This window comes from Mauremys mutica, chromosome 9, assembly GCF_020497125.1.
Source record: "Mauremys mutica isolate MM-2020 ecotype Southern chromosome 9, ASM2049712v1, whole genome shotgun sequence".
NCBI classification, from domain to species: domain Eukaryota; kingdom Metazoa; phylum Chordata; order Testudines; family Geoemydidae; genus Mauremys; species Mauremys mutica.
The window spans coordinates 78719446-78735328 of record NC_059080.1 but is presented as its reverse complement, the minus strand read 5'-3'; the positions used below and the strand labels follow the sequence as shown (position 1 = coordinate 78735328).

Genomic DNA, 15883 nt, shown 5'->3' with positions numbered 1-15883 from the left:
TAAGGAAGAGAGAAAACACTTAAGTTGGCTGTTTCACAGCTTCATTCACTCTTTTATCTTGGTATTTGATGCAATTTGTGTTTGTTTGTTTGTTTTTAAATCAAAACAAGAGATTGGAAGGCTCAAAACACATGTAGACTTTTAAATTAGATCACCTCTTCACATTCAGACCCATGATTAAGTGACCATAAATCAGTGCCATCTGGTCACATGGCAGTTCAGCAGCACACGTTAAGTGAGCTTGGTGGGGATCTGTGGTATTAACCCTAAAGGAAAAACAGGTATACATAAAAAAGACTTTTCTATGGATTGCCTCTTTATTCAGAATGGCTAGAATATGGCATTCCTTCTAGTACAAAGCATCCGTTCCTACTGTTAGTAATCTCTAGAGAACCAAAACACAACAGTGCTAAAGACTGCTTTTGACACCAAGCATAGAATATTGTTCATCAGAGCAAGTGCTTACTCTCGAGTTCATAGTAGACGGGAGGTCTAATCACAAAAAACACCATCACAAGTGGAACCCTTGCTGAGAGTCTGATCAATAAAGCCAAGGATTGAGTACAATAACTTACCATCTTGCTTCCAGTGTTCCCCATCCAGAACAGGTTTAAGACATTTTGGACCAGTTTCAGATCTAATTTATACTGGTGTAAATCCAGAGAAACTATCAGAGTCAACGGAGTCCCTCCAGCTTTGCACTCCTGTTTGTGAGATCATAATCTGGCCAACTGATGTGAGGAAATTTGCACTATTGGTGCCAGAACTGTCCGAGTTCTATGGAGAAAGGACATCAGTCTCAAGTGCAGTTAATGCAACATCCTTCAGAAGTACCAATTCCACTTTAAAAATAAAAAGAAGACACTGCTGTAGTTGTAACAATGCATATTGTCTCCGATTCCTAAGGGCTTGACCCTGTTAAAGTCCAGGAGACTTCAATGGAAGCAGGATCATGCACTGGATGCAAACAACTCCCACGAAGATTAATAGGAGTTACGCATGTGCATGGATTTCTTGCATACTAGACCCAGTAATGCTGTCTAACGCCGTACTTGCCCCAAAAATGAGAACGTATTACCAGAGTTTGTACAGACAATGCTGCCAACACTACAGCTGCAGGGGGTCCTTGGTGTCCCGCTTAGACAGGTTCAAGTACTAGTGTGACGTTTGATAGCTGTGTTATAGCAATGCACACTGTGTTGTATGCACCATTTCACTGTGACAAAACTCTGTCATAATAATAACTTGAGCCTATTTTAAAAAGCTCTCCCGTTTATCATTTCCCAGGCTGGGATATATTGCAGGCTTCTCCTCTTCTAGTTTAACATTAAACCTTTACCAACAACTCCTTCAATTCCCCCCCAAGCCACATACACATCTGTACTAGACACATTACTTATGGCCCATCACCACATGCTATAGAAGTTTGGGATAGGTTAGGGGTGAATGATGTAACTCAAGGAATTTTGCCCATGCAATCCAATGAATTTGCAAGCGGACCATGACTTGCTTCAGCTGCAACATATGTGTAACTATGCACTAACATCTTGAATTATATACATTTCCTTTGTCCCCGCTGAGGTCTCATGTGTTATAAACTTTTAAAACAGTTCCCGTTTCTCACCCTATTTTTCCTAGCACATCTGACAGAAATGACTAGACAAAGAATAATTAGGCTATGTATTGTGTCAGAGATGGTATAGAAATCAATTAGTTTATGAGAGAAAATGTTTCCATTTGAAAAAGCCATGGTATGTTTTTCTGTTACAATATTATAAACATCTCTACATTTTAAGTACTGTTCAAACTAACTGTTTAATCCACAGTGCTCCTGAAAGGCAGATAGGATGCCTATTGTACAGATGGGGGAACTGAAGCATAGAGAGATTAACCCATGATTTGCCCTAGGCTACCTAGTGAGTCAGCAGCAGAGCCAGGATTAAAACTCGGGCTCTCCAGACTCTCAGAACTCTAGACCATGCTGCTTTCTTCATTTTATTATGCATTATTCATTCACATTCAGGGCCCATGCAGAGTTGTTGAAATCATCCATGTCACATTGTGTAATCATCATCTTTACAAAGAGCTCTGTTCAGAGTTTTAGGACACACCCATAGAACATTCTACTGGAAAGAATTTCTTTTTAAATATTGAGTGAATACATTACTTATAAAAGCAAAGAGCCAAACATACTTGCAAACACTATTTGAACTTCACCATAAAGCTCAGTTAATGCCCATCTGCCCTGACTTTCACTACCTGACATTCTGCTATTGGGCATCTTGAACTCAGACAATCAAGCATGTCAGTGTCTCCCCCCTGGAAACAAACTCAGGGTATGGCTACACTTGAGAGTTGCAGCGCTGGTGGAGGCTTTCCAGCGCTGCAATTAGTAACTGTCCACACCTGCAGGGCACATCCAGCGCTGCAACTCCCTGGCTGCAGCGCTGGCTGTACACCTGTGTCTGCTTGGGGTATAACGAGTGCAGCGCTGGTGATGCAGCGCTGCTCGTAAAGTGTGGCCACACACCAGCGCTGTTATTGGCCTCCAGGGTATTAGGAGATTCCCAGAATGCTTTTAACTAAATTACTCTCTTTGTTTTGTTATGCTGCTTCTCTTTGTTTTGATGTGAACTCAGGGCTCCTGGAGCTGCTTATCTAAAAAACAAACACAGCTCTTGTTTGCTGTGATCAATCTGTAACTGACTGTGAACAATCAAATGAGATAACCCACTACCTTGCTGTGAATGAGGCAGGCAGGGGGATAAGTGTTTGCTTGAGGATAGAAACAGCGGGGGCGGGAGGGAGAAAGGGAGTCCGTTGGAGCAGCTGCTTATCTGGTCTGCAGGCTGTTTGCAGTTAAGAGTAAGGGGTTGGGAAAATTTTCTGATTTTGCAAGGCAGGGAGCTGATACACAGTGTCGGCTCCAAAAATCCACTCTCTCTCTCTCTCCCCCAGTCCCTGTCACACTCCACTCCACTCCACCCCACCCCGCTCTTTTGAAAAGCACATTGCCGCCACTTGAACGCTGGGATAGCTGCCCATAATGCATCACTCCCAACAGCGCTGCAAATGTGGCCACACTGCAGCGCTGGTAGCTGTGAGTGTGGCCACACACCAGCGCTTTCCCTACACAGCTGTACGACCAGCGCTGTAACTCCCAGCGCTGCAACTCTCAAGTGTAGCCAAACACTCATACTGTAATGTGTTTCTCCCCACAAACTTTGTCACACATACACACAGTGATGAGCTGCCAAAATATTAACAACAGGTTCCCTCCTCGTCACCCCACAAGGGGGTTGTGGCCGCCCCCCCCAAGCCTCCTACCCAATCCAACCCCCCGCATTCTTTGATGCCCCCCTGGGACCCCTGCCCCATCCACCCCCCTTCCCTGACCCCTGACTACCCCCTGCAGCCCCATCCAACCCCTCCTTTCATTCCTGATTGCCCCCCGAGACCCCTGCCCCATCCAACCACCCCTTCTCCCTGTCCCTGACTGCCCCCTGCCACCCCATCCAACCCCTGCTCCTTCTTGACTGCCTCCCCAGGACCCTTGCCCCCATTCAATCCCCCTGTTCCCTGCCCTCTGACCGCCCCACCCCTATCCATCCCCCCCCATGACCCCCCAAACTCCCCTGCCCTCTTCCAACACCCCCTCCCTGCTCTCTTACAGCGCTGCCTGGAGCCGCTCCGCCGGGACCAGCACCAGCACCGTGGGGCCTGAACCGGGCTGGGCCGGAGCTGTGGTGCCAGGACCAGCACTGGCACTGGCGCTGCGGGGCCCGAGCTGGGCCGGAGCCGCAACCACGGGGGCCGGGACCAGCACTGGCGCCACGGGGCCGGAGCTGCAACCGCGGGGGCCGGGACCAGCACTGGCGCCACGGGGCCGGAGCCGCAACCGCGGGGGCTGGGACCAGCACTGGCGCCATGGGGGCCGGGCCCAGCACCGGCGCCCGGGACCGGCCGGGCCAGAGCCAGCACTGGTGCCAGCGCCGTGGGGGCTGGGCTGGAGCCGCAACCACGGGGGCCGGGCTGGAGCTGTGGAGCCAAAGCTGGGGGCGCTCGGTGGGGGCCAGGACCGGGCTGGGGCTGGGGGCACTCGGCCAGGGGGTGCCAGGCTGGAGGGAGCCGTGCTCCAGGACCAGGAGCTGTGCTGGAGGGAGCCGCTGAGCCAGCTGCACCTCCCCTCCCCCCGCGCCCCAGCTTACCTGCCTGCTGCTTGTTTCAGGCTTCCCGCGAACATCTGATTCGTGGGAAGCGGGGGAGGGGGAGGAGGAGGGGGGCGGGGCAGGAGAGGAGTGGGAAGTGAGCTTGGGCTGGAGCTTTTGTTAAATAAAGCCCTTATAGAACCGGTTGTTCCAGGACAACCGGTTCTAAAAGGGCTGCTAAATTTAACAACCGGTTTGTGCAAACCCGCTCAAGCTCACCACTGCATACACACACACACCCTGGACACAACTGTTTCCCCTGTGATATTACTAATCTTACCCATTTGGGTAAGGACCAACTCCCTCAGACACAGAATCATAGGGTTGGAAGGGACCTCAGGAGGTCATCTAGTCCAACCCCCTACTCAAAGGAGGACCAATCTCCAGACAGATTTTTACCCCAGTTCCCTAAATGGCCTCCTCAAGGCTTGAACTCACAACCCTGGGTTTAGCAGGCTAATGTTCAAACCACTGAGCTAGCCCTCCCCACACAGCCTATGCATCTTACTTCATGTAATAGACAGTACAGTATGTCCATTCTGTGTTTTAAAGGACACAATTAGACCCTTAGTCATAGCTTTTCACAATGGGCCCTGTTAAGTAGCCTCTCCGTTTTTTATCTCCTTGGACACAAAGAATACCTTTAATAGTATGTCTGGGGACTGAATGTTAGTTTTCCTCTCTCTTTCTTAGCACTCACCAATCAGACCTCCAAACTCACCTGGCACATGACAAACAAACCCAGGGTGTTCAGACATCCCAATATTTGGGGTTTTGTCTTATATAGGCAACTATAGCTCATCCCATCCCCTGTGGGGGAAAAGTGTCCCAATTTTACACACTTGCTATCTTGTCACCCCAAACAAAACCCATAATGAAATTATACCATAGCAACTACTTTAAAAGTTGTAGTAATGCAGCCATCCTAGTCAGTCCCTCTAGCATGGGGGATAACTTGAAATCCGCTCACACTGGTGATTTTACTCCCCGGCAGAGGGGTGGGTGGGGGGCTCTCTAATGAAGGTTTTCAGGCTTGCAAAGTCAGAAAGGCAAACAAGAGTTATCCTGCAAACGGGCGAGATTTGGAACAGATCAGACAAGCTAGTGCAGGATGAATGAGATACAGAGACCAAATCAAAACAAAAGCCCATCAAAGAGCAGAGTCCAGTTTGTTTATAAATTAACTAAATGACTGTTTCCCCCCCTCCTAGATCCCACAACTCGCTTCCCAACTGACACCGATAAGAGATCACCCACCACCCCAAAAACTTACACTCCCAGGCCAAAGTGCTCAAAATTGGACAATGATTTTGGGTGACCAAATCCAGACACCAAGCAGGGCTTAGTTTTCAGAGATAAGCATGGTCAACTCCTACCGAAGTCAGTGAAAGATGCGCGGCGCTTTTGGCAAATCATACCCAAGCATCTCAAGCTGGGCACCAAAGGGGTAAGACAACGAGCTCCCACACACACACACACACTCACAAATAAGAGAGCACGTCTGAAACTTGAGCCCTGATATTTACAGCCTCAGCCGGGCAACCTTTCAGTTTCACCCTTTCAAGCTAAGTTCGTAACCTCCCCCTCTCGGTGTTTACCTAGTACTGTGTGTATTCCTAACAGAGCGAAGCAAAAAGCCATCTACAGAGCAACACAAAGGCTTACATCTCCCCCTTCCCCCGGCAACAACCACAAACCTTCACAGCTAGCTAACAAAGGATCAAAATTGCTGCAGCCTCTGCTGATTCGCAAATGCAGGCTGCGTTTTAGGCAAGGGGGGGCTTGAGTAGATCAGAAGTTTAAGATGTATGTTTCTTAAACTGTACCACGCACAATACTTCTACGGATTTGACTACCCAGAGCTGGAAACTACAGCCCTGTTGTTTATCCACACAGGACGAAAAGCCCTGTATGTATACATGGTGTGCAAGCTTTAGTGATGACTGCATAGTATATGACTAAAATGCAGCCCAAAATGTAATAAATAGAGACAAATGGCTAGGTGTACATCAGAATATATTTAAATGTGTCCTGTATAGCCATTATAGCCACACCAAAAAAACCAAAAACAAACAAACAAACAAAAACAGGAGTACTTGTGGCACCTTAGAGACTAACAGATTTATCTGAGCATTTCTAGAAGGCTGTACATAGTTCTGTGCTGCTGAGTTAGCCACCTCTCCCGTTATCACACAGGATTACAATTACATCAGTAACCAGGGAAAGTGATTAGAAAGTCTCAGAGCTTTATACGTGATTGATTACATTAGCACTTCTATAATTAGCTGGTGTTTATTCAAAACCTCAGCCATGCGCGCATGGACTATGTAAATCCCCAATGATGTACCATATTTAAATACACCTCTCGCTTTCCTTCCTCCGACGCCTGGCACAGTATTTCTAGTTAGGCTCAAGAGGGAAGAAAAAAACAAACGTCAACAATTTAGCTATACAGGATTGTAGAGTAAATTGCAAATCAACTACAAGTTTGCACTTCCTCATCTGCTTTGAAATTAATATATTTCTATTATTGTATATACTTATGTTCATAGATTTCATTTTTCTCTAATAGTTTATTTCGTGTCAGGGTTACAGTTCCTTGCTTGGTATCAGATATTCTTAGATATAATTTTGGATATTACTTAACCAGACACTGATATTATTCTTTGATCTGTATTTTTCTTTTCTCCGCATTAATACATTACTTGAACTCAATTTCATACATAAGCACCTGGAGTAAATAAAATTCTAAACTTACCACATGTGATACAGTTCTAAAGCCAGCATTTATGAGCATCAGTTTCCAGCGTTCCTCAATATTCTCTGGAATGGGTGTGTAAACATAATATGCTACCAGAACAGACGCCAAAAGAAGGCACAGGGATTTAGTTCCCATGTTCTGCTAGCCACTTCTTTCAAGACTGATCAGATTAAACGTTCTCACTGACTCTTAACAGTTGCAAATCAGCACACGCTGATAGGGCAAAGTTAATCTGTCGTTATGTTTGGATCACGCCCAGGAGGTGAGTTCTCATCCGATCACCCTGAACAGAGGTCACACAGAGGGGAAACGTGTTTAAGTGGAAAGCATTCAGCTACAATATTTAAATGCAAAGATTAAACATCAAAGTAAATACATGGATATCACGCAGGGGCTCTTTTAGCAAGAACCACAGCTCTGAAAGACTGGAGAGGAAAATGCAGTTACAAAAATAAGTACAGAGTGCAGCATATGAATTAAGAGCTGCAGCAAAAGTGATGATCATAGACAAAAAAAGCCCGTGAAAGGTCCACCTGTCTGATAAGTTTGTTCTTCATCACTATGCAGGGAGCTTGAATTAATTGCAAACACTTGTCCCACTGATAGAAACATAGAATTTATCGTAACAGATCAGACCATACATCCTTCTAGTCTAGTATCACCTTTCTGACAGTGGTCAATACCTTAGACTTCACGTTTCAAAGTGGTAGTCGTCAGGGGCGGCTCTAGGAATTGCGCTGCCCCAAGCAGGGCGGCACTCCGCAGGGGGCGCTCTGGCAGTCGCCGGTCCCGCGGCTCCTGTGGACCTCCTGCAGACGTGCCTGCGGAGGGTCCGCCTGCGGATACTCCACCGGAGCTGCGGGACCAGCGGACCCTCCGCAGGCACGTCTGCAGGAGTCCACAGGAGCCGCCTGCCGCCCTCCCGCGGGACGCCGCCCCAAGCGCGCGCTTGGCGCGCTGGGGTCTGGAGCCGGTCCTGGTAGTCGGGGTAGTCTGTATCCCCAAAAACAACAAGGAGTCTTTGTGGCACCTTAGAGACTAACAAATTTATTTGGGCATAAGCTTTTGTGGGCTAGAACCCACTTCATCGGATGCATGGAGTGGAAAATACAGTAGCAGGTATAAATACACAGTACATGAAAGGATGGGAGTTGCATTACCAAATGGGAGGTCAGTCTAATGAGACAATTCAATTAACAGTAGGATACCAATTGAGGAAAAAGATCACTTTTGTAGTGGTAATGAGAGTTGTCCATTTCAAACAGTTGAGAAGAAGGTGTGAGTAACAGTAGGGGAAAATTAGTATGGGGGAAATTAGGCTTAGGTTTTGCATGGCTACAGATATTACTTCTAAAAATTATATTACTTATAAAAATATTCAGCTATTATAAATATCCATGATATTCAACTTAATAGATTCTTGTTGCAATGAACTCATGTGGACACTATTGGGAAATATAAACTTTTGTCTGCTCAAGATCAAAAGAGCTTCTGAAATGAAAATATGTGTTCCAAATGAAACCCCTTCCGTGAAATTCACCTCTGTGCAGAGGAACAGCATGGGATTCTACATACCACTTAGCACCTTTGAAATCAGAGCTCAGATCTAGATCAGGAGTGGAGTATAGGATTGACAACCAGGTTTACTAGCAGGAAGCTAAAGAAGCTTGCATGCCAGCTGCGTCATCTCTCCACAGGGGAAGAAAATCTGTAGAGCTACAGTGACAGATCCACAGTTGGATTCACCACTCAGCATCCTGCCATAGAATCATAGAAGATTAGGGTTGGAAGAGACCTCAGGAGGTCATCTAGTCCAACCCCCTGCTCAAAGCAGGACCAACACCAACTAAATCATCCCAGCCAGGGCTTTGTCAAGCCAGGCCTTAAAAACCTCAAAGGATGGAGATTCCATCACCTCCCTAGGTAACCCATTCCAGTGCTTCACCACCCTCCTAGTGAAATAGTGTTTCCTAATATCTAACCTAGACCTCCCACACTGCAACTTGAGACCATTGCTTCTTGTTCTGTCATCTGCCACCACTGAGAACAGCCGAGCTCCATCCTTTTTGAAAACCCCCTTCAGGTAGTTGAATGCTGCTATCAAATCTTCCCTCACTCTTCTCTTCTGCAGACTACACAAGCCCAGTTCCCTCAGCCTCTCCTCGTAAGTCAAGTGCTCCAGCCCCCTGATCATTTTCGTTGCCCTCGGCTCTTTCCACTTTGCCCACATCCTTTCTGTAGTGGGGGCTCCAAAACTGGATGCAATACTCCAGATGTGGCCTCACCAGTGCCGAATAGAGGGGAATAATCACTTCCCTCAATCTGCTGGCAATGTTCCTACTAATGCAGCCCAATATGCCATGAGCCTTCCTGGCAAAAAGGGCACACTGCGGACTCATCCCCAGGTGCTTTTTTGCAGAACTGCTGCTTAACCAGTCATTGAGTAGGGGAAAATTATCAGGGAAAGAAGAGCAGGAGTTGTCCTTTACACAAATGGGATGTCGCTCTTAAGATAGCTCTAAACAGCTTTTACTTCTTTTCTAGTCCTGGGCAAAATAAAGTACAGAATGTCACACATTGGTTTTAAGCTAAACTAACTCTTAAATCTCAAAGCAGTGTGTGTTCAGGTCATATAGTTAGATTTTTTTTAATTTTTTTTTTGTCTGAGCCAGCTGAGTGAGACCTTGTACATTCTGTAAATATTAATGTGTAGTATCCTGGATATCTATATCAGTATAGTCCAAGGGTTGTGTTTGAATCTGTTGATAGATACCACCTCATTATATGCAGCTAATTATATTGAGTATAGATTACTCTGGCTCAGTGGGTGGATATTTATTTTTCCATTTCTTCACAGAACCATTTTGCCATGGTCAGTTCCCTAGTTAACCACCTCCTACGTACCTACCATATTTCTGTTAAGACGGAATGATCAACTAAGGGGGACGCAGTTTTGTGACTCCCATGTGGGCCTCGGTATTAAAGCATCTCTCCCCAAATTTCTGGATCTCTTCACAACTACATAAACATAAGACGGAAACATATTGCAATAAGCCTGCTGACTCATTACTCAGCACCATTTAACTCCCTCCTCATTCGATTTCAACATCCACCTCCATAAACCCAGAGTACAAGAAAGTGAAGTATAGCCTAGTTCAGGCATAGGAAAAATACGGCTGTGTAAGGGCAGAGGAGGCAGGCTAGAGGAAGCAGCCTGGTAGCTGACTGTTGACAGAAGGGCTGATTGTAGGTAGCTAGGAAGGCCAAGAGCTGGGCAGAGACACACCTTGTTGCTCTCAGGGGGCTGGCAATAGCTGCTGCAGGAGCATGCAGGCAGCAGACTGCACGCAAGCAGGACAGTATGTAGAGATTACCAGAAGACACAATCATCCTTATACCCCTCTACTGGAATGCCCATAGACCAGGGATCGGCAGCCTTTCAGAAGTGGCGTGCCGAAACTTCATTTATTCACTCTAATTTAAGGTTTCGCGTGCCAGTCATACATTTTAACGTTTTTAGAAGGTCTCTTTCTAGAAGTCTATAATATATAACTAAACTATTGTTGCATGTAAAGTAAATAAGGCTTTTTAAATGTTTAAGTAGCTTCATTTAAAATTAAATTAAAATGCAGAGCCCCCCAGACCGGTGGCAAGGACCCGAGCAGTGTGAGTGCCACTGAAAATCAGCTTGCGTGCTGCCTTCGGCACCCATGCCATAGGCTGCCTACCCCTGCCATAGAGGCTGGTTAGGATCTGTTATTGTGATCTTCATTCTACTGTAACAAAGTCACTGCACTTAGGGCATGCAGTTTGTAGATTTTAATTCTGGCAGTCCTAGTAAAGGAATCCTCTTATTTGAGGCATAGGGATGTTTATGCACATCCAGCTTTGTATGGCTGCATGTGTGAAGTTTAATGCAAATTATTTAAGGAGATATTTGCATAGTCTCAAATATATTATTGTGCCATCCTCCACGGGGGCCGGATCCTCCCTTTTAAGGAGCTGCCTTCCTAGGGTACGTCCATACTACCCGCCCGGATCGGCGGGTAGCAATCGACTTGTCGGAGTTCGATATATCGCGTCTCATCTAGACGCGATATATCGAACGCCGAACGCGCTCCCGTCGACTCCGGAACTCCACCACCGCGAACGGCGGTGGTGGAGTCGACGGGGGAGCCACGGACATCGATCCTGCGCCGTGAGGACGGGTAAGTAGTTCGAACTAAGGTAGTGCGACTTCAGCTACGCTATTTGCGTAGCTGAAGTTGCGTACCTTAGTTCGATCCCCCCCGCCCCCAGTGTAGACCAGGCCCTAGGTGCAACAGGCCTTACAGGTGAATCTGACAGGTGGGGTTGATTGTGCCCAGATGAGGGCCTTCACCATTCCAGACCAAGGTGGGAACCTGCCCCACCAATTTTACTATGCTCATGTGTATCCATCATCCTATTTGTTCAAGTTATTCTGAATTTCATTGTCTGCTTCCTTTGTATTAACAGCTCTCCTGCAGTGTTATGACATCGACTGCTTTCTTCATCTTACAGCACAGTCACTCTTACAGGTCACTAATGCATGAACTTAACAAAATTGTTTGTCACATTGACTCCAGCAGCACTCCATTAGTCACCTTGCTTACTCCATGCCAAATTGCTTCCATTAAACAATACCTTCGCTCCTTAATATATTGCTTCTGCGCCACTAGTTCCTCATTACATAAGTAGAGATCTTACAGAGTGGTCTTTTATACATCTAGTGGTGTACACTGGTCATGTATACATAAGACCTATTGAAATGTTGTGAATCTATACAGTAGTATCTGAAATAGTGTAGGCCTTCCCAATATACTATGGATAAAAATTGTGGTATCTCAGGTATCACTATGAGTGAACTATTAGCCCAAATATACTATATTCCCATCTTCTCTCATGAACCCCTTTAATTTCCTCTGAACAGTCTCTGATGACTAGACACACTAGTCCTTGTGTGTCCATATGTACTATTCCTAATAAAATCAAAATTAGCATGAAAATATCTAATTTTCTTAGCATCTCAGAATTACACTGTAGTTCAAGTTTTTTTCCCTCTGAAAGCAGAGTTATGCCATAAATTTGAGTTGGGGCCAAATCTAAGCTGGATGTAACCAGGTCCAATTAAGTTAATGAGTGGAACCTGTTTACTGCAGGCCTGCTTTGGAATCTAGCTTTTAAAGGGGCCTTAAAATCTTCTGTCTTGAGGTAGTATTAGCTTTTCTACACAGCCAGAGCCAAACTCTCCTCAAATGTTTCAAATAGCACCTATCACCATCAGTTAGTTTGCAGAATCATCCACCATATTAATGAACTATAAAAAGCTCCCCTAGATGAACTACATAATTTGCCAGTTTACTTTAGGGCTTGTTTGGAATGTTTAGTAGACTGTATCTAATGACTGTTTGATCAAGTGGAAAAGTCAACTGTGGCTGACTGTTTATTAACTGTATTTGGTGTTGAATACCCAGAATGTCCAGAATTGTCAATAAAGTACTAACAGATGAGTTCAAATTAAATTTCAATTTGACAACAGAGCACAATAGTACTCAGATTTACCTACCTGCTATGAAACAAATCTAGAGACATCTTAATTTAAAAGCAGTCTTTGTTTTATTGCATCAATCATCTGGTGTCCATTTGGCACAAGTGACAGGCCACATGGATTCGTTGCTGGGAAAGAAGTTTGCTGACTTCATACAATCCATCTAAATTGAGTTTCCTTAGCAAAGCCATAGATAGCCAGTAAATGGTACATTTATCAAAAGGCTGCCCTCATCCTATTAAATTCTTTTAGGAACAGATTGCACTGGATTTTTTCTGAGTTATTGTGAGCCCAGAATAATAGTGGTGATGAGGATATTGAGCATACAAAAAACATATGCCAAGCTGGCCACTGAAATGCAAAAATGTAACTTGACATGAAGCATATCCAAAGATTTGTTGATTTTGCTCTTTCATAAGAGAAGGCCCTCAGTTAGTTACATATTATTATTAAGTGTTATAAACAGAAGATGAATTTAACCTGCCAGTTCCACACTGTTGTGGGTCTTCTGGGAGATCAAATACACTGGGAATCAGGGTGTTGAGTAAAGAGAGGAAGGAGGAATCGGAGAAATACTTTGAGTCAAGGAATTAGGAAATAACAGTAATGGAAGCAGGTAGCAGAGCCTCAAGCACTGTGAATTTTATATTAACTGAACCTTAACCTGCCTCGCTATGATAAACAAGAACAAAATCTTAACTGATGCAACAACAATCTTACAAGAGCCCCTTACTGCATCACAAAATAAATCAAGCATATTATTAGTTAGGTAATAGAACAGGAAGGTAGCATTAAAACTAGATAATAGAATTGTGAGCCTGAGACTATTCTGGCATGGTCTTGGGCAAATCACTTGACCTTTTTGTGTGTCTGATTCCTCTCCCCCACACCAGTACCAGGATTATAATGCTTACTTACCTGTTATTCAATATCGTTAGTAGTGATCTGGAAGAAAATATAAAATTACTGGTAAAATTTGAAGATACAAAAAAAAAATCAGTGGAGTAGTAAAAGAAGGTCAGGACAGGTCAGTTATACAGAGTGAAATGAATCACTTGATAACATGGGCTTATTTAAGCAACATGAATTTTAATCCAGCCAAATGCAAGAAAGAACAAATACACGTTTGAACAACAATACATGTAAGAACGAGTGTAAAGAGTAACAAGATGAGACATAGTATCCTGCAATGCAGCTATTGAAAAGAATTTAGGCATCATGGTTGATCAGCACTTGATCATGAGCTCCTAGTGTGGTGCTCTTCCTAAAAGGGTGAACACAATCCTTGGATACATAAACAGGGGAATATCAAGTAGATGTAGGGAAAGTCGTGTCACTTCTGTTTATGGCATTAGTGAGACCATTATGGGAATACTGTGTCCAGTTCTGGTGCCCAAATCTGAAAGTACCATATAAGAACCAGATATTATTATTATAAAGGATGTTGAAAAATTGGAAATGGTTCAGAAGAGAGCTACAAGAATGATTTGAGGTCTGACAAACATGCATAAGAAGCTCAGTCTAATTAGTTTATCCAAGAGAAGTTTAAAAGGTGATCATGGTCTGCGTATGTAAGGGTGAGGTTACTGATAGTAGACAGCACTTTCATATACAATATACCCTTACTATAATGCCCTTCATAATACCTTTGGATATAATGAACCTGGTCCCTGGATCCCACCTCTCAAGCCCCACCCTTCCCTCATGGCAGGTCTCTTTTGCTATAACAAACCCTTGGCTTGGATGCTGAGGGGTTTGTTATAGCAGGGGTGTACTGTATAGCAGAAAAAGGGATAACAAGGTGGAATGGTTGGAAGTTGAAACTAGACAAATTCAGACATTTTTAATTAATAGTAATTAAATCAGCATGGTTTATTTGGTAATTAACCATTTGAGCAACTTGCCTAGAAATGAAGTGGATTCTCCATAACTTTCTAAAAATGATATCACAATAGTTCAAACATGAGTTCAGAGCTTTCTGCAGAAACTGGATGAGGTGCTTTGGCCTGTGTTATGCAGGTCATCAGATTGGATGAACGTAATGGTTCCTTCTGGGTGTTAACAAAAAAAAAAAAAAAAATCTATGAATCTGCCTACACCAGAAGGGTAATGGTAAATTAGTTGAAAATTAGCTGTAAAGTGTTATAAACGTTGAGTGTTTCATTACTGCATAAGGATAATACATATAATAGATTACATTCAAATGGCATTTAATTATTGATTACAAAGTGGAATGGGAATTACTTCACAGCAGCAGATTTAATATTTGCAGATGTTTTTCTGGCAGCAGCAAAAGTCCTCAAGCAATTTGTCTTTAGAATGATACAAAGGACTATGGATTTATAAGGAGAAAGAGGTAACTAGCTGTGTACCAATATCTTCATCACTTTTACAAAATTTATCAGTTTTGTAAAAGTATGCCTTGTGGGGTATCATTTGAAATCTCATAATTCACTGATCATTATTGTCCTGGTAAAGTATGTGTGGCAACATTGTATGTAAAGTTATGACCAGTGCTCAATTTGTAATGAAAAGGTGCTGGGACTCTAGCAATTGCTTTAGCTTCATAACGGACGCATCAAGCCCAGAGGTGCAGGGCTATGAACTGCCAAGTCCAGAGGTGCCAGAGCACAGAGCACTGGTTATAACATTTTATTGTACGACATTGCTGAGATGTGCTTTAAGTTTAGAAAAGCATCCCAGATCAGTTCCTCAGAGACAAAAGATTAGCTAGCACCTTGGTGTGGTGTTAACATAATCAAGTGGATTATTACTAAGGGCTTGGCTACACTTGAAAGTTGCAGCGCTGGGAGTTACAGCGCTGGTCATGCAGCTGTGCAGGGCCAGCGCTGGTGTGTGGCCACACTCACAGCTACCAGTGCTGGTGTGTGGCCACATTTGCAGCATTTACAGCGCTGTTGGGAGTGCTGCATTATGGGCAGCTATCCCAGCATTCAAGTGGCAACAACGTGCTTTTCAAAAGAGGGGGGTGGAGGGTGGTGTACTGTGACAGGGAGCGGGGAAGATAGAGAGAGTGGATTTTTGGAGCCAACACTGTGTGTTAGCTTCCCTGGATTTAAAAACCACAAAATGTTCGCGAACCCTTAGTCTTAATTGCAAACAGCCTGCATCCAATGCTGTTTCTCTGTCAAGCAAACTGCTTGCCTCTCATTTGATCGTTCACAGCCAGGTACAGATAGCTCCTGTTTGCTGTGATCAGTGTTTGTTTTTTAGATAAGCAGTTCAATGGAGATCGGAGTTCACAACAAAACAAAGAGAGGCTGCATAACAAAACAAAGAGAGTAATTTAGTTAAAAGCATTCTGGGATATCTCCTTATTCCCTG

The 15883-nt window shown here is 44.3% G+C and overlaps 1 protein-coding gene across 3 annotated transcripts in view; it reads right to left on the bottom strand.

Annotated features, from left to right (window-relative positions):
- AADAC (arylacetamide deacetylase) overlaps positions 1–15883 on the bottom strand; it is a 106370-nt gene that overhangs the window by 26595 nt on the left and 63892 nt on the right. Inside the window, exon 1 of one of the 3 annotated variants that reach the window (XM_045030782.1) lies at positions 6967–7112. The exons of 1 other annotated variant lie outside the window; for it this stretch is intronic. In XM_045030782.1, the coding sequence (XP_044886717.1) occupies positions 6967–7104 (138 nt within the window). In that variant the 5' untranslated portion in view covers positions 7105–7112. Of the gene's footprint in view, positions 1–575; positions 661–6966; positions 7113–15883 lie in introns of those variants that run through there. One more of the 3 variants, XM_045030783.1, reaches the window with a different exon arrangement.